Source organism: Pantherophis guttatus, chromosome 1 (assembly GCF_059756535.1).
Source record: "Pantherophis guttatus breed Tessera chromosome 1, ASM5975653v1, whole genome shotgun sequence".
Lineage (NCBI taxonomy): Eukaryota > Metazoa > Chordata > Lepidosauria > Squamata > Colubridae > Pantherophis > Pantherophis guttatus.
Genome location: NC_142063.1, coordinates 11,889,082 through 11,908,034, shown reverse-complemented (window position 1 = coordinate 11,908,034; position 18,953 = coordinate 11,889,082). Strand labels below are relative to the sequence as shown.

Below are 18,953 nucleotides of genomic sequence, written 5' to 3'. Positions count from 1 at the left end.
AATAGTCGTTAAATCCCTTTTTTGCAGTGCCATTGAACCTTCGAACAGTTACTAAGCAAACTGTTGGGCCTCGAGGACTGCCTGTAATTGTGTACCGTGTTTCCCCGAAAATAAGACCCTGTCTTTTTTCTTTTTTTTTAACCTCAAAATAAGCGCTTGGCCTTATTTTCAGGGAGGTCTTATTATTTTGGGGTGCGTGGAGCAAGATGGGGCTCCTCTTTTTTTTATTTTTATTTTTTATTTGATTTATATGCCACCCTTCTCCGGAGACTCAGGGCGGCTTACAATATGCTAAGCAATAGCCTTCATACTTTTGTATATTTATACAAAGTCAGCTATTGCCCCCACAAACTGAGTCCTCATTTTACCTACCTTTGAAAGGATGGAAGGCTGAGTCAACCTTGAGCCTGGCGAGATTCGAACCTGCAGTAATTTCAGGCAGCTGGTCTTAATAACAGGGTACTTTAGACCACTGTACTACCAAGGCTCCTCTTGCCATCTTACCTGATTTCCAGCTCTGTCTCCCTAACGCAGAGGTCAGCAACCTGTGGCTCTGGAGCCGCGTGTGGCTCTTTCACCCCTCTGCTGTGGCTCCCTGTCACTCAAAATCTGCGTCACAACCACCAATGTGTGACACCCGCCAGCACGCGATTTATTGAGCTTTTCAACCCCTGGTAGGCCAACCATGGATAAATCCAAGAAAATAAAAGTTTCAGAAGAAAACAGAACATTTAATTCAACATAATTACATATGCTGGCCACTCAAAAAATAGCCAGGCACAGGAAGGGTTTTGTGGCTCCTGGTGTTTTCTTTTCTGTGGGAAATGGGGCCCAATAGCTCTTTGAGTGTTTAAGGTTGCAGAGCCCTGCCCTAACCCTAACAAGAGGAAATGGTGGGGACCGGCTGCACATGCATTTAAATATTTTTGGGGAGGGCTTATTTTAGCGCATGCGCTCAAAAGCCCGATTGGGCTTACTATCAGGGGATGTCTTATTTTCGGGGAAACATGGTAGCTTTCTCTTAATTCCAGATTTCAGTCTGCTGCAGGATAATGTGGCGTTTGTCCTCTGCCTGGACACTCTGGGGAGAGGCAACAGCCTTCACCTACACGTCTCCAAGCCTCCCAAAGAAGGGACTCTTCAGCACACCTTTCTGAAGGAGCTGGAACAGGTAAGGGGGAGGTGGGATCCCTTTGGGATGACGGCTGGGGTAGCAGCTGCCTCCTTCCCTGGCCTGGGTTGGTGGATTTCCCTTGCCCCCCCCCCCTCTCCTCCGGGAAGCTACGGTAGGAAACAACAGAGTGAGGCAGATCTCTTCATAGCCAGCATGCTATGGTAGTCCTCACCTTACATCCCTAATGGAGCCCATAATGGTCATAAAGCAAGTCATCATGTAGCCGACTCATTTTTATGGTGTTTTTTTTTTTTGCAGTGGTCATTAAACAAAACACCATGGTTGTTAAGTGAATCCAGAGTCGTTAAATAAATTCGGTGTTGAAGGCATTTTTGCTGAAATTCAGAAACAAATGCCAGTTTCTTGGCAAAAAGATGTCATAAATCGCGGTCACGTGATTGCGGGAAATAGCTGTAAATGCAGCCCAGTTGCGGAGCGACCGAAATGCCATCATGTGATTGCTTGGGTGCTCTTTGGAGCTTCCGAACCAGGTTATAAATATACCTTTTGGAGGCTTCATAACTTTGAACGGTTGCTAAGCAGCCAGACGTAAGTCAAGGACTACCTATACAGGTAGTCCTCGACTTACGACTACAATTGAGCCCAAAATTTCTGTTGCTAAGTGAGGCATTTGTTAAGTGAGTTTTGCCCCATTTTACAACCTTCCTTGCCACAATTGTTAAGTGAATCGCTGCAGTTGGTTAGTTAGTGACACGGTTGTTAAGTGAATCCGGCTTCCCCCTTGACTTTGCTGGTCAGAAGGTCGCAAAAGGGGATCACATGACCTTGAGACACAGCAAGGGTCATAAGTATGAACCAGTTGCCAAGCATCTGAATTTTGATCAGGTGATCATGGGGATGCTTCAAAGGTTGTAACTGAAGAATGGTGACAAGTCACTTTTTTTCAGTGCTGTTTTAACTTTGAACCGTCACTAAATGAACTGTTGTAAGTTGAGATTGTTGGGGGCCGTGTGCTGACTCTGTAAACCACTTAGAGAGGCTGTAAAAGCACTGTGAAGTGGGATATAATTGCTATTGCCATCTGTAATGCCCAGAGCAATAGCTCCATCTGCTGACTGCTTAAAGAGGAATGGATGCAAAGCTCTTCATAGAGGAGAAATTCACACCATTCAGAAGAGAACATAAAAAAAGCGAAGAAGGAAACAAAAAGGCCAGGATTCTCTCCAAAAGCCAACACCCAGATAAGCAGAGATTAACACCAGACAAATGAAGAGAAAACAATACCCCAATCAGGGAACTACTAGGGGGTGGAAAAAAAACCACACAAGCACCCAACAACATTGGCAGGGCAAACTACTGTATAAAAATGGAGCAAACCCTCACAATGTTGATGTTACCTAGTTGGGTAATGTCTGTGGAGATTCTCAAATCATTCAGATCATGCTTGTCCCAAAGGTGCTTTTTCCAAATTTTCTTGGTTTTTTTTTTTTTTTTTTACTCCCCTGAAAACATTTCACTTCTCATCCAAGAATAATAATAAGCTTAGCCCTACTAAGCAGGTATACATAAAAGTATGAAGGCTATTGCTTAACGCATTGTAAACCGCTCTGAGACTCCAGAGAAGGGCGGCATATAAATTGAATTTATAAATAATAAATAAATAAATAAATAAATAAATAATAACTTTCTTGTCATTGTACGTGTATACACAGTATACCATTCATTGGCATCCTTCAGTCTCAAGAGACTATGGTATCGTGCTCTGGAAAGAGGTCCTAAAACAGCATCTGGTGTGACTAAAAAGGCCAATTTGAGAGTGGCCATCCCTTCCACACTGAGGGCAGCTGCATACTGTCCCCTGCCCAGCCCCCAGATTTCGCTGGTTCCAGGACTGCCTCTTTACCTCAGCCTGCTGAACAAGTGTCTCTTTGAATTGGAGAAGGCCGTGCTGCGTCTTTAGCCTCCAAGCTGAACAATTGGAGGTCACGGTTTCCCAGTTGTTAATGTCCAAAGACCAGTTCCAACACACACAACAATCCCCAAACACACTCCCACCCATCACAAATTCCACCATCAGTGAGCTGTTGGACAGTATTACTTGGTCTGTTGTGTGGATGTTTGGGTGTTTTAGGGGTGGGGAATTGTGGTGGGTGGGAGTGTGTTTGGGGATTATGTGTGTGGGACCTGGTCTTTGGGTGTTAAGTAAATTTAAGTAAATACACATACAATGACAATAAAGATTATTATTATTTAATCTTTAGTGAGATTCACAGACTTTGAGGCTGGTTAATAGCTCAGCAGCTCGAGTCCTAACCAAGGACCTAGGAACTGTTAAGGTATCGTCGGAGGATGTAAGCTGTTCCGAGTAAGGTGGTTTTTTGTAGAGTCAAAATGTTCAAGTCTGGCAAATTTAGAATTTCTAAATAGCGGGGTAGCCCTTCGGGTATTACTCCAAGGGCTCCAAATATAATAAGATGATGATGATGATGATGATGATGATGATGATGATGATGATGATGATGATGAATTAAATTCCCCACCCCTACACCATCCAAACATCCACACAACAGATCAAGTAATGCTTGAAGAAGGTTCTTCCGGAGTCAATCCTTCCATTTCCCCATCAGTGAGTTAGAACTGAAAAAGCTTCTTAGGGATGAGAAGCGAAACGCTTTCAAGAAAAAAACCTTTTAAAAATCCAGTTGCCCTTTGGAAAAAACACCTTTGGAATAGTTGAGTAATGAAATCTGCAAGGAAACAACCAAGCTCAGACAGCATCAAGGACTCTGCAGCACTGATGCTTTTTAAGCCAGCAGTGTGTGGCAATAGCCAAAAAAGCGAATAGAATCCTTGGTTACATAAACAGAGGCATAGAATCAAAATCACGTGAAGTCTTAGTACCAGTTTATAAATCCTCAGTAAGGTCACACCTGGAATACGGCATCCAGTTTTGGTCACCACATTACAAAAAAGATGTTGAGGCTTTGGGGAAAAAAAAGTGCAGAGAAGAAGCAACTAAGATGATTAAAGATCTGGAGACAAAAATATATGGTTGCAGGAATTGGGTATGGCCAGTCTAGAGAAAAGAAGGACTAGGGGGGACATGATAGCAGTCTTCCGGTATTTGGGGGGCTGCCATAAAGAAGAGGAGGTAACTTATTCTCCAAAGCACTAGAACGAGAGAAGCAACCTGGAATTAAGGAGAAATTTCCTAACAGTCCGAACAATTAACCAGTGGAACAGCTTGCCTCCAGAAGTTGTGGGTGCTTCCTCACTGGAGGTTTTTAAAAAGAGATTGGACAGCCATTTGTCTAAAATGATACAGGGTTGGACTAGAAGACCTCCAAGGTCGTTTCTAGCTCTATTCTGATTGGTTATAGTATTCTCTGGAAGGATAGTGCAGCGTGCACTGCTTCCTCTCCTGACCCTGTTGTCTACCTTCTGTTTCATCTCCAGGTCATTGCCCACCATTTCCCAGAGGTGAGGTTCTCCATGGTGCACAAGAAGATCAACCTGGCCGAAGACATGCTGGCCTGGGAGCACGAACGCTTCGCCATCCGTCGCCTCCCGGCCTTCACGGTTTCTCATCTGGAGAGCCACCGCGACGGCCTGCGCAACAGCATCATGGACGTCAGGTCAGCTGCTGGGTGAGGAAGGAGGCGCTGCATGGACCGATGGGTCGGCAAGAGGGGGCTGGGTGGGGAAGACTTTGTGCTGCCCCCTCTTGCCTTGAGAAGGGCACTGTCCCCTTGAGGCACGTGAGGCCGAAAAGGATCCAGGTTTGGTTGCTTCTTCCCTCTGTTTTCTTTCATCTCTCCAAGATGGGAGGTTGGGAAAAATGAGAAGAGCCTCCATGCTGCCACGCTCCCAAAGGCCTGTCTGTCAAGAGAACTTGAAGGGCTGAACCAATAGGGCTGTGAGGGTGCTTACATAGACAGACATAGGTAAATTGACAAAAAAGATAGCCGCTTTCAAAATACAGATAATCCTCGGTTTACAACAGGGGTCTCCAACCTTGGCAACTTTAAGACTTGTGGACTTCAACTCTCGGCTTACAATCCTCAGCTTACAACAGGGGTCTCCAACCTTGGCAACTTTAAGACTTATGGATTTCAACTTTCGGTTTACAACAACTCTCGGCTTACAATCCTCAGCTTACAACAGGGGTCTCCAACCTTGGCAACTTTAAGCCTTGTGGACTTCAACTCTCGGCTTACAACAACTCTCGGCTTACAATCCTCAGCTTACAATAGGGGTCTCCAACCTTGGCAACTTTAAGACTTATGGATTTCAACTCCCAGAATTCTGGGAGTTGAAATCCACAAGTCTTAAAGTTGCCAAGGTTGGAGACCCCTGACTTACAACCACAGTTGAGCCCCAGATTTCTGTCGTTGAGCAAAACAGTTAACAGGTAGTCCTCGACTTGCAACAGTGACCATTCAAAGTGACAACGGCCCCGACAATAGTGACTAATTGTGACCGTTTTTCACATTCACGACCATTGCAGCATCCCAATGGTCACGTGATTTTACGTGCTTGACAACTGACTCATATTTGTGACAGTTGCCGTCTTCAGGAGTCATTTTTGCACCCTCCTGACCAGCAAAGTCAATGGGGGGAAGCCAGATTCACTTAACAGCCGTGTTACTAATTTAACAACTGCAGTGGTTCACTTAACGGATATGGGAAGTTGTAAAGTGGGACAAATTCACCTAACAAAATTTTCACTTAACATATATTTTGGGCTCAATTGTAGTCGTAAGTTGAGGGCTACCCGTATTAAGTGAGTTTTGCTCCGTTTTATGACCTTTCTTGCTACAGTTATTAAGTGAATCACTACAGTTGTTAAGGTTGTAACCGATTTGCTTAAGTGGATCTGGCTTCCCCATTGACTTTGCTTGTCAGAAGGTTGCAAAAGGGGATCACATGATCCCGGGACACTGCGACCGTCATAAATATGAACCAGTTGCCAAGTATCTGAACTCTGATCACATGATCATGGGAATATGGCAGTGGTTGTAAGTGTGAGAAGTGGTCATAAGTGGTCACAATTCATGGGAATTATGTCAGAACGCTTTTTATAGACTATAGCTCGGCCTTTAATACCATCTTACCAGGCATTCTCATTGAAAAACTGACTGACCTGAATTTCTCTCCCCTCTCTTGTGACTGGATCGAAGACTTCCTGACGGATCGTCCACAAACAGTAAGGGTTGATTCCTTTACATCTTCCACTCTGAAGCTCAGCACAGGCTCCCCTCAGGGCTGTGTGCTCAGCTCCTACCTGTACTTGCTTGTACACACATGACTATATATCCTCTGATCCATCCAACATCGTAATAAAGTTTGCAGATGACACAACGGTGCGGGGTCTCATACAGGGAAGAAGTCCAGAAGGGTATCCGCATGGTGCTCAAAAAACAACTTGCATCTAAATACTAGCAAGACAAAGGAGACAGTGCTAGATTTCCAGAAGCACAGAGAGGAACCTGCCCCCACCTGTATATCGAGGGGGGCTGTGTGGAGAGGGTTTCCTCTTTTAAATTCTTGGGAGTGCTCATTAGTTAAGATCTACATGGAAAAACAATATGTCCCTGGTGATTGGCAAGGCCCAACAGAGACTTCATTTCCTTAGACTCCTGCGGAAAAAAAATCAGGTGGAACAACAGCTGATGACCTCTTTCTATTGATCCACGACAGAAGGTGTCCTCACATACTGCATCACGGTATGGTACACACTGGTTTAACAGCTGTGGACAGGAAGGCACTACAGCCTGCGATCAATTCGGCACAAGAAACCATCGATTGCCCTCTAACACCACTGGATGACACTGCCAGGCCTCGCTGCTTTAGCAGACTAAGGAAGATACTCAGAGATGATTCACACCCTGGTCAGGGTCTCTTCGCAATTCTGCCCATCGGGCAGAAGACAGCTGAACAAATAGGTTTAAAAATAGTTTCTATCCTTGGGCTGTCAGACTCTTAAACACAACCCCAATCACTCCACGCACACCCGGAAACGTATGACGAGTTTTTCTTTTTCTTTCTTTCCCCCTAATTACTTGCATAGGGATTATTCTTTATACTATTTATGTTGTTTGTATTTTTAGTCATGGATTGCACCAGTGAGGCTAAAACCAATTCCGTTGCATACATGATGCTCAATGACAATGACTTCAAACAGTCACCAAATGAACTGTTGTTAAGTCAAAAGCTGCCTGTAAAAGCAATCCATGTAGGCTGGCAGGGGCACCCAAAGGGCCCGTTGTAGCCCAGGGAGCATAAAATGCCCAGGTTTAGACATTCTGGTGCCTTTATAGATAGGCCCTGAATTATGACCATAATTGAAGGTGGCAATTATGACCTCTCAAGGAGATGAGTGGTTTAGAAGTATGACGTATTGGAAGGAAGGAAGGAAGGAGAATGAGGAAGGAAAAGGAGGGAGAGAGGGAGGAAGGAAGAATGGAAGCCTTTTTCCAAAAGGCAGCTGGAGTTTTTTTTTTTTTTTCCTTTGCAAATGTTTCACTTCTCATCCAAGAAGCTTCTTCAGTTCTGCATCTCTGCACCAAAAACACCTTTGGGACAACCGTGACCTAGATGATTGAGAATCTCCCTTAAGACGGTCACCGTGTATGACCAGATCTGTTTTTATGACCTTTTTTGCAACAGTTGCTAAGCGAACATGACAGTCACTTAAACAAACCTACTATGGGCCAGGTTTGGCCGTAAACCAGAACTAAGTGCTAATTTTCAACAAAAAAAACCAGTCATAAATTGTGGTCATGGGACCCCACTGCAAAGGGCCCTAAATGCAGGCCGGTTGCTAAACATCCAAAATGTAGTCACATGACCACGGGGAAATGGGTATTGTAACTTTTGAACTGAGTCGTACGTAACTTTTGGGAGATCTGTTATAAATCGAGGGCCTATCTATACCTACAGAGCATTAGGATTGTTCATGCTTTGAAACTACAATCCCAGGTGGAAAAAAAGAGTTGGCCGCTTTAAAGAATTGCTAAATTGCTACACCAGCCTTCCTTCGTGTTCCCCAGTACCCCTTCCGAACAATTTTCAAGGCAGACACATTATACAGATGGTTTTATGGGCTAACCCCCAAATTTTGATCTGATCACCTTAGCTGGGATCGATCCTGTGTAGGCTGTGAGTCTGTGCGAAGGGCCATAGTTTCAGAAGCCTCACCTCAGCATCTCTCCGTTCCTAGAAACCTAGTTCTGACACGGCTGCTGTTTTCCCTCTTGCAGGCCACGGGTGAACCTTCAAATCCTAACTCGCAACACCCGGATCATTGTAGAGGCTCTGACAAGGGTGGTCTACAACTTAACAGAGAAGGTGAGAGTCTTTTCTTAGGGCGGATGAAATGGCTGCTGGAAATACCTGCAGGGGCTGGGATTGCTCAGTCTAGTGCAGGGGTCGGCAACTCATGGCTCTGGAGCCGCATGTGGCTCTTTCATCCCTCTGCTGCGGCTCCCTGTTGCTGGTCGGCTCCACAATTGATAGGGCTTTCGGTTAGGACAGGTAGAGGAAAAAGGGCGCTGCGCTAGGAGGAGACTCTATGGTGGGGGAACTGGACTTCCGGCCGGCTCCAGAATTGAACGGGGGCTTCCGGTTAGGATCTTTGTGGCTCTTTGAGTGTTTAAGGTTGCCGATCCCTGGTCTAGTGGGCTGTACCACTTGCTTCGCTGCCCCCAAATCAGGGGGTGATGGTGTGTGGGAAAAGCCTTGTAGGAGATGAGCAGGCTGAGAGCCCGAGGGAGGGGGTCAAAGGCGTCAACAGTCTTGAGCCCCTGCGCGCCCACAAGAGTTCTAAGTCCAGCCCACCTTGAATTCCGTTGACTCTTTTATCTCCTGTCAATTTGTTTCAACCGTTTGTCAACCATCCCCTTGGCATTTGCAGCAAAAGAAAACTCCTGGGGTATTATTTTACCAAGAGTATAACTTTACTGATAGATCCATACAGGCACAGAAGAAGCGAAGCGAGCTTTGAAGTTTTCACACGAAAAACAGCATGGTTAATTTCCCCTTTTCCCCATTGGGGCCATCCATTGTCCAGCAATCCAACACATTCTTTTTATTTTGGGAAAACAGTCTGTGCCTTCGGAAGGTTCCCATCGCATGGCCTTGAAGTATCAGGATCTTCTCAGGCTATAAAATGGCTTGCATAAATTCCTCACCTCCCAACATATTCCAAGCATTCCCCTCACCCCCTCCCTTCGAGTCAGCCTTGATACCCTTAGTAGTTCAGATTTTTGTAGAGAACTTAATGCTAGCTGAGTCCATAAAAAAAGTGGGGGGGCATGGGAAGCATCTCAGCAATAGCAATAGCACTTAGACTTATATACCACTTCACAGTGCTTTACAGCCCTCTCCAAGCGGTTTACAGAGTCAGCCTCTTGCCCTCAACAATCTGGGTCCTCATTTTACCCATCTCGGAAGGACGGAAGGCTGAGTCAACCTTTGAGCCTGGTGAAATTTGAACAGCTAAATTGCAGGCAGCCTGTAGTCAGCAGAAGTAGCCTGCAGTACTGCACTCTAACCACTGCGCCACCATGGCTCAAGAGAGACCCTCCCTAGTTTCTTAGGGTGTAAAGATGAGGGGGGAGGAATGTACTTTGAATTTTGCAAAATTCTGTCTCCAACCCTTGGTCTGTGAACTGGCATCAGTTCATAGCATTCCAGAAATCAAGCCGCGCAAACAAGTGAAGCCCCATCCAGGGGATGCAGGCAGCACACGAAAGTATGCCTCTTCAGGTCCATGAAAAAAACCTCTCCACGGAATCGGAGCCTGGTGCCCAAAAGCTTAGGGGCCACTGCTTTACGGCACGGGTCCAGGATATCTGTGGAACCATGTTTCTCCCATGGGATTGGCCTGTCTCCCACGTGGTGGCAGAAAGGGCCTACTGCAGACCCCATCAGCCAAGGAATTTCGTCTGGTGGGAGCCTTTACTGCCACGGCCAGAAGCTCCTTTTCCAACTAACACATTTTATTAAAACGCATCGGCGTCTGTGAGCAGCAGCTCACTTAACCAGACCTGTGGAAGAGAGTGGCTTTAATTGAAATTCAGTTTAAAATCTTTCATCAGTTTAGACACGTCTCTTTCTTGCTTCGAGAGGACTGTAAAGCGCTGTGAAGTGGCATATAAGTCTTAGTGCTATTGCTAAGTAGTGGCAATCGGTGTTAAGGAATATGCACAGAGTAACCCTTGAGTAACAAGGTTGTGCACATGAGAAACGGCTGAGGGTGATTGCGAATAAGCACTGTCAATACACAGACACACCGAGTTGTGATATTCTTTTACTTTTAGGAAAAAGCAAAGCAAACTCCAATAAACAATCCAGGTCATACCCAGATAAAGATAGTTAAATTGTCAATCCAGAGATATTCCAAGAACAAAGTCTTCTTACCAGTTGTTGTAGTCATATGCAATAAAACAGTTCTTTTTGGAGTTGCAAACAGGAACAAATACAATCAGTAAAACAGTAGAAAACAACAAGTAGCAATGATCAAGCAGTGATCATGCAGAGAGAACAGGCAGAGAGGAGCAGAGGTAGCAATAATAATGTAATAAGAAAAAATAAGCCATGATTCAAGCTTCTTATTAAGTACATTGGCTACAGAGCTAGCCAATCAGAATACAGTATGATGCAATACAGCATTACAGTCTTAAAGCTATACAATACATTTTGACTGCAAACATGCATTGATGGTTTATATATATTGCCAACCCAACCAGTTAGGCAATAGCCATTCCCTAACAAGCGGCCTCAAGGTCTCTTCCCAGATTCCAGAACACCATAGAGCAGGAGTGAGCAATTCAGCAACTTTACAGCCTGTGGACATCAACTCCCAGCATGGCTGGCTCAGGAATTCTGGGAATTGAAGTCCACGGGTCATCAAATGGCTCACCCCTCCCAACAGAGCAACCAGCAAGGCCTTCGTTCCAATGATGCGTCCCACCTCATCTGAGCTCTTATCATTAGAGAATCAGTGCTGGTGGGCTCCACACCAGGCGTCCCCAATCCCCGGGCCACGACCCAGTACCGGAATGTGGCCGTTCAGAAGCAGGTGGCGGGCAAGCGTCAGTGGTGGGTTTCAAAAAATGTTTATTACCGGTTCTGTTGGTGTGGCTTGGTAGGTATGGCGTGGCTTGCTGGGCGTGGCAGGGGAAGGATATTGTAAAATCTCCATTCCCTCTCCAATCCAGAGGAAGGTTACTGCAAAATCCCCATTTCCTCCCAATCAGCTGGGACTCGGGAGGCAGAGAATAGATGGGGGCCGGGCCAGTCAGAATTTTTACTACCGGTTCTCCGAACTACTCATAATTTCCGCTACCGGTTCTCCAGAACTGGTCAGAACCTGCTGAAACCCACCTCTGGTGAGCGTGCACTCAGCTCTACTTAACCCGAGCGACCTGCGTACATGCAGTTCCATTTTTTTGAGCAGTGTGCGTGTGTGCCGACTACTTGCGCGAATTGAGCTGCAAGCGCCTGCTCGCCCTGAACCATCCCTTCTCTCCCCGCTGTTCCACAAAGCTGGAAAGTTTGCGGGACACTGCCCCACGCAATCCAAGGTTGGCGACACATTCTTGCCAACAAATGCCAAGGACAGAGCAGAGAGTGCGCACATGAGAAATTTCTCCAGTTGTTTGACGGGTCTTGGATCACAGAGCCCAGGACTCGCATGGGAAGGGAGAACTGCAATTGTCTAGACATTCAGCTTTGCGGGGATAACGGACGTGGTCAGTTGAGTCCTAAAGTAACAGGATTTTGTCAGAGTTCGTTGCAGCACACTTCTTTTGTTGCAATCCGGGCTGGCTGGGTGACGAGCCGAGACACACACAATCAGACACAATTAAATGAACTTCAGCAGGATTCAAATTACATAAGAAACTTATTTATATTCAATACCAAACAGGAGAATTCAGCATACCGTATCAAGAACACAGAAGCAATATTCATAGAGGTGAGTCATTACAGGGTAGAGAGATACAGAGGCTAATATATTGTACAGAGGCTCCCATTAGAGGCGAAACCAACTCTTATACATATTTACATATATATATATGTACACTGAGAGCATATACACCAAAGACAAACTCCTTGTGTTGTCCAATCACACTTGGCCAATAAAAAAATTATAATCTAATCTAATTTCAGCAAATCTAAGCCACACCCAGACTTCAAACTGTCTCTTATGGCTCCATACAAACAAATACTATGTTTCAGTTTCCAAACAGCCCTCTTTGGCTCACCCTTTGCCATGTCCTATTCCAGTTCATGACAGATTTTCATCCAGCTCCGTTTTTTTTTCTTCCTTCCCTCATTAGGGTGTGCCTGCTGACCTCCAAATCTTCACTGAACATATGGTAAGCTCCTGGCCAGAGGTGTGTGTGTGTGTGTGTGTGTGAGAGAGAGGGAGAGGGAGAGGGAGAGGAGGGAGGGGGGAAGAGAGAAGGATGTTTTGGGGTTTTCACCTGCCGAACTGGCCAACTTCCGCTCTCCCTCTTCCCTGATTCAGCAGATTCAGCAGGAGCAGATGGAGTCAGTGATGGACTGGCTCAGCAGTCAACCAAGGGCTGCCCAGCTGGTGGACAAAGACAGCACGTTCATCAACACCCTGGAGTACTACCTGAGCCGCTACCTGAAAGACGTCAAGCAGCATTACGTGAAGGCAGACAAGCGGTGAGGATGACAGTGGTGTTCCCAGGTGTTCAACGGCCACTCATTCCCCCTCTTGATTTAGCCCTGATGCCGTGACCTAGTTTGGCAATGAGACGTCTGCAAGAAAACCACCAGGCTCAGACCGCACCAAGGACCCTGCATGCTACAATGGTCATATGGAAAACCTGTCCTAAGTCACTTTTTTCAGTGCCGTTGTAACTTTGAACGGTCACTAAACAAATGGTTGTAACTCAAGGAATACCTGTATGGGCTAGACGTGTGTTTTCACTTCGTATAAGGTCGTCCCTGGGTTTTCAATCCTGCCTTTAAAAATTGTAGCTCTTTTAAATCTAGAAATAGAATAGAATAGAATAACAGAGTTGGAAGGGACCTCGGAGGTCTTCTAGTCCAACCCCCTGCTTAGGCAGGAAACCCTACACCACTTCAGACAAATGGTTATCCAACATCTTCTTAAAAACCTCCAGTGTTGGAGCATTCACAACTTCTGGAGGCAAGTTGTTCCACTGATTAATTGTTCTCACTGTCAGGAAATTTCTCCTTAGTTCTAGGTTGCTTCTCTCCTTGATTAGTTTCCACCCATTGCTTCTTGTCCTGCCCTCAGGTGCTTTGAAGAATAGTTTGACTCCCTCTTCTTTGTGGCAGCCCCTGAGATATTGGAAGACTGCTATCCTGTGTCCCCTAGTCCTTCTTTTCATCAAACTAGACATACCCAATTCCTGCAACCGTTCTTCATATGTTTTAGCCTCCAGTCCTCTAATCATCTTTGTTGCTCTTCTCTGCACTCTTTCTAGAGTCTCCACATCTTTTTTTACATCATAGCAACCAAAACCGCATACAGTATTCCAAGTGTGGCCTTACCAAGGCATTATAATGTGGTCTTAACACTTCTCGTGATCTTGATTCTATCCCTCTGTTTATGCAGCCCAGAACTGTGTTGGCTTTTTTGGCAGCTGCTGCACATGGCTGGCTCATATCTAAATGGTTGTCCACTAGGACTCCAAGATCCCCCTCACAGTTACTATTATTTAGCGAGGTTCCACATATACTGTACCTATGCATTTTGTTTTTCCTGCCTAAATGTAGAACCTTCCTTTTTTCACTATTGAATTTCATTTTGTTAGATAGCACCCAATGTTCAAGTCTGTCAAGATCCTTCTGTATCTTAAGCCTATCTTCTATCACCTTCTTGATATTTCCTTTTTATATATATACAGGGATCCCGAATTTGTTTTCTATGACCAGCTGAAGCAAGTAATGAACGCGTACAGGTAAGTGTGGAACAACAGCAAAAAGTATTTTGGAGTTTGATTGGCCCTGAGCCATTCCTTTAAGAATTGGGGCATAAAAAGCACATTCTTTTAGCAGATTAGAAGCTATCTAATTCAAAACTTGCCCCTGCATAATGCACCATATGGGCTAACTGGAGGGTACAAATAGATTAAGCAAGAGAGTTTTAGTAGCCTATAGATGTTATTAAACTTGTATGCTGCCCGCCTCTCAGTGATTCTGGGTGGCTCACAACCATCAAAGTTGGCCCTGTCTTTCGGGGCTGGGGGCATGCCAGAAGAGGTGTGATATAGAAGAAAGAGGCCTTTGAAGAGCAGACGTGCGAACAAGCACCTCAGAAGGAAGGGAAACTCCAGTGTCTCAAGAACCTGGCTTGTGTCTTTCAGGGTCAAGCCGGCCATTTTCGACTTGCTCCTGGCTCTCTGCATAGCAGCCTACCTTGGTGTAGCATACATCGCTGTCCAGGTGAGTGCCAGCACATGACGCTTTGCTATGGCATTTTTGCTGCGTGGAATAGAATAGAATAGAATAGTGTATTGGCCAAGTGTGATTGGACACACAAGGAATTTGTCTTGGTGCATACGCTCTCGGTGTACATAAAAGAAAAGATACATTCATCAAGAATCATAAGGTACAACACTTAATGATAGTCATAGGGAAACAGCCAATATAAATCTTAAGGATACCAGCAACAAGGTTATAGTCATACAGTCATAAGTGGGAGGAGATGAGTGATAGGAATGATGACAAGATTAATAGTAATGCAGACTTAGTGAATAGTTTGACAGTGTTGAGGGAATTATTTGTTTAGCAGAGTGATGGCATTTGGGGAAAAAAAATGTTCTTTCTTGTGTCTAGTGGTTCTGGTGTGCAGTGCTCTATAGCATCGTTTTGAGGGTAGGAATTGAAGCTAAGAATGTAGGAATGGGCCCTGCTGGATTAGGCTAAAAAGATAAAGGTTTGCCTTGTCCAGTTACGTCCGACTAGGAAGCATTGTTCCTTTCTTAGCTAAGGGAGCCAGCATTGTCCGAAGACCCTTCTGTGGGTTATGGTGACAGGCATAACTATACGCTGAGGCACGTGGAACACTGTTACCTTAGGCTAAAGACAATCTTAGTCGCTTTATGAGCGAGATGGGCTGCTTCTAAATTTGATACATAAATACAATTAAATAAATCTTGCTCTAGCATTTTGTTTGGCCCAGTGACCACCAGATTAAAGTTGCCAAGTTTGAAGAAACCCTGTACCCAACATAGGAAGGGCTCTGCTTTTTCAATTTTTCTCGTGTCTTTTTAGCACCCCAGCCTCCCTTACCAGCTGGTCCAGAGGCTTACTTTATTATATGTAATAAACATTTAATCAGTGGTGGGATTAACCAGTTCGCAGCACTTCGGGAGAACCGGTTGCTAACTTTGTAAGCAGTTTGGCAAACTGGTTGTTGGAAGAAACCATTAGGGCAGAGAACCGGTTGTTAAATTACTTGAAACCAACCACTGCATTTAATACTCTTTTCTTTGTAATACTCCTTGATTGAACACAATAATATGTGAAGAAGACACACGTCAACCTATACAGTGGTACCTCGGCGTTGTTTCTGGGAGGTGCAACGGATACTAAAAAAGATGAGTCCCAAGAAAACCGTGTGATTAACCATATAACCCATTGTTTTGGCTGGGAAGAACTTTCTGTTCTCTAAAAGTGCTTTTTTTTCAAGAGGCAACTGAACTTTCTGGTTTTTCTTTGAAGACGTTTCGCTTCTCATCCAAGAAGCTTCTTCAGCTCTAACTGGATGGTGGGGAAATGGAAGGATTTATACTCCTTGCAGACAGCTGGTCATTTGCATCCTTTTATAGCAGGGGTGTCAAACTCAATTTCTTTGAGGGCCGCGTCAGGGTTTTTTGTTTTTGTTTTTTTTTAATTTTGATTTATATGCCGCCCTTCTCCGGAGACTCAGGGCGGCTTACAATGCGTTAAGCAATAGCTTTCCTACTTTTGTATATTTATACAAAGTCAGCTTATTGCCCCCACAAACTGGGTCCTCATTTCACCTACCTTAGAAAGGATGGAAGGCTGAGTCAACCTTGAGCCTGGTGAGATTCGAACTTACAGTAATTGCAGACAGCTGGTGTTAATCACAATGCTATCAGTCTGCTGAGCCACCAGGCCCATTGTGTTTGACCTCGGGGGCTGGGGTGGGCATGGCCAGGGTGGCCGTGGCCAGCTTGACGTCATTCATGTTGGCACCTGTGATGGTCTGAGCACTCTGCCGGCAAAAACGGGCTCCCGAGCTCTGTTTTCGCTGGCAGAGGGTTGCAGGTGGCTGTCGCTGTCGAAAAGGGAGCTTGGGAGCTCCATTTTCGCTGGCAGAGACACCACGGGCCGGTCCTTTGTTGTCTCCAGGGCGGCCCCATGGGCCAGATATAAGGACCCTTGGGCCACATCCTGCCCGCACCCCTGTTTTAGAGAGTCGTTGAGGCCACCTGGAAGTCTATATGTGTACTCGGGGACAAAATTGCAGACTACAAGAACCATTTGCACCACTCAGGTGACCCTGAGGACACAGATAAACCTCCAAGTGACCTCAACAACTCTCTAAAAGGATGCAAGTGTCCAGCTGTCTGCAAGGAGTATCAATCCTTCCGTTCCTCACCATCCAGTCAGAGCTGAAGAAGCTTCTTGGATGAGAAGTGAAACGTCTTCAAAGAAAAACCAGAAAGTCCAGTTGCCTTTCTGTCTGTTCCTTTTCCTGTGTCGGTGACCTTCCCAGCATGTTTGAATTCCTGCCGTTCCCCACAGCCATCCCTCTCTTCCTATAGCAGCGTGTTGAGTACTAAGCAAAGGCCGATTACTGGGACAATATTTTCAATGACAAAAAACAAGAGTACAAAGTTTGTCAAAATTTTGAAGCAGTCAAGTACTGTGGTACCACTGTAATTATAAAAAAAAATCTAAATACTGATCCCAGATTGACACAACACAAACTTCCTTTATAATGTCTCATGCTTTGGTGCATCAGCAGTTCCTGATTTTGCTTCACACACGGTCCTGGAGAAATTCTGGGAGTTGAAGTCCACATGTTTTAAAGTTGCCAAGTTTGAGAAAGAAAAAAAAAAACACCATTCCCCATGTACAATAGTGGCCAAAATTGTGGAAACCTTTTGGGAAAAGTGTATTTTTGAGGTTTGATGGCTAATAACACTACTGGTTTTTTTGAGTTTCAAGATAATCATATTCCACTGCTAGAATGGCCTGGGAATAGCCCAGACCTTCTTAACCCAATTGAAAATCTATGGAGCTGACTAAAGAAACGTGTTAGTCAGAAGCGACCCAGAAATCAAACCCAGTTCATAGAAGCCATTGTTCAATCTTGGTTTCATGTTAGAACAGCTGCAGAACTAAAAGACTTGGTTCACTCCATGGGAAGACGTTGTAAGGCTGTCATTCATGCTAAAGATTACCCAACTAAGTAGTAGTAGTAGTAGTAGTAATAATAATAATAACAGAAAAACAAGGAAGCTTATGACAATGAATCATGCCTTGCACCCTAAAAGTGATGTTGACCGATTATATTTACCAAGAGCAGAGGGTGGTTGAGGACTCCTACAAGTAAAGCAGACTGGAAGAAGAAAAATGCAGCTTGAATGATTACATCCAGAAAAGTGAAGAACCAACGATTAAGGAAGTAAATAAGGGAGGCCTTTTAAAGACAACTAAAACAAAAGCAGAATATAAGAAAGAAGTAATTGAGCAGCGAGCTGAAAATTGGAAACACAAAGCTCTGCATAGCCAATACTTGAAAAGTATTGAAGGCAAAGCTGACCAGAAACTAACTTGGAACTGGTTAAGATCAGGAGTACTGAAAAAAGAAACAGAAAGCTTTATTTTGGCAGCTCAAGAACAAGCCCTAGCCACAAACTGCATGAAGGCAAAAATTCAACATGTTACCACCAACAGCAAATGCCGCCTCTGCAATGAGAAAGATGAGACAGTCGACCACCTGATCAGTGGGTGCAGCAAAATTTCACAAACTGACTACCTACAACGCCATGACCGTGTTGCTAAGATAATTCACTGGAAATTGTGCCAGAAGTTTGGATTTGAGTACAGCAAAAACCACTGGGAACATCAGGTTGAGAAAGTTTTAGAGAATGAGAAACTCAAGATCTTGTGGGACTTTAGGATTCAGACTGACAGGCACTTGGTCCACAACACACCTGACATAACAATAGTTGAAAAGAAAAAAGTATGGTTCATTGACATTGCAATACCTGGTGATGCACGGATTGAAGATAAGCAGCAAGAAAAAATCACAAAGTACTGGGACTTACAAATTGAAGTTGAGCGACTGTGGAAAAAGAAATCGTGTGTTGTCCCCGATTGTAATTGGAGCCCTTGGAGCAATACCCAAAGGGCTACCCCGCTATTTAGAAATCCTAAATTTGCCGGACTTGAACATTTTGACTCTACAAAAAACCACCTTACTCGGAACAGCTTACATCCTCCGACGATACCTTAACAGTTCCTAGGTCCTTGGTTAGGACTCGAGCTGCTGAGCTATTAACCAGCCTCAAAGGCTGTGAATCTCACTAAAGATTAACCATAATAATAATAATAATAATAATAATAATAATAATAATAATAATAATAATAATAATAATAATATTGTCATTGTATATGTATACACAGTATACCCATACAACAAAATTCAGAAAATTATTAACTGACATGGTGATAATTTTTGTATCTCTTTTTTCTATGGTGATAATTTTTGTATATCTCGCTTTTTCTATGTGTTTCGCTTTTCTTCTTCTTCTGTAACTGCTATTCTAAT

General features: G+C 44.5%; 1 protein-coding gene across 4 annotated transcripts in view; it reads left to right on the top strand.

The window, feature by feature from the left end:
• NCLN (nicalin) overlaps positions 1 to 18,953 on the top strand; it is a 47,593-nt gene that overhangs the window by 27,802 nt on the left and 838 nt on the right. Inside the window, exons 8-14 of one of the 4 annotated variants that reach the window (XM_060681552.2) lie at positions 1,032 to 1,171; positions 4,592 to 4,770; positions 8,398 to 8,485; positions 12,481 to 12,519; positions 12,672 to 12,835; positions 14,050 to 14,103; positions 14,509 to 14,587. In XM_060681552.2, the coding sequence (XP_060537535.1) occupies positions 1,032 to 1,171; positions 4,592 to 4,770; positions 8,398 to 8,485; positions 12,481 to 12,519; positions 12,672 to 12,835; positions 14,050 to 14,103; positions 14,509 to 14,587 (743 nt within the window). Of the gene's footprint in view, positions 1 to 1,031; positions 1,172 to 4,591; positions 4,783 to 8,397; positions 8,486 to 12,480; positions 12,520 to 12,671; positions 12,836 to 14,049; positions 14,104 to 14,508; positions 14,588 to 18,953 lie in introns of all 4 variants that reach the window. The other 3 variants (XM_087872568.1, XM_087872665.1, XM_087872620.1) reach the window with 3 other exon arrangements.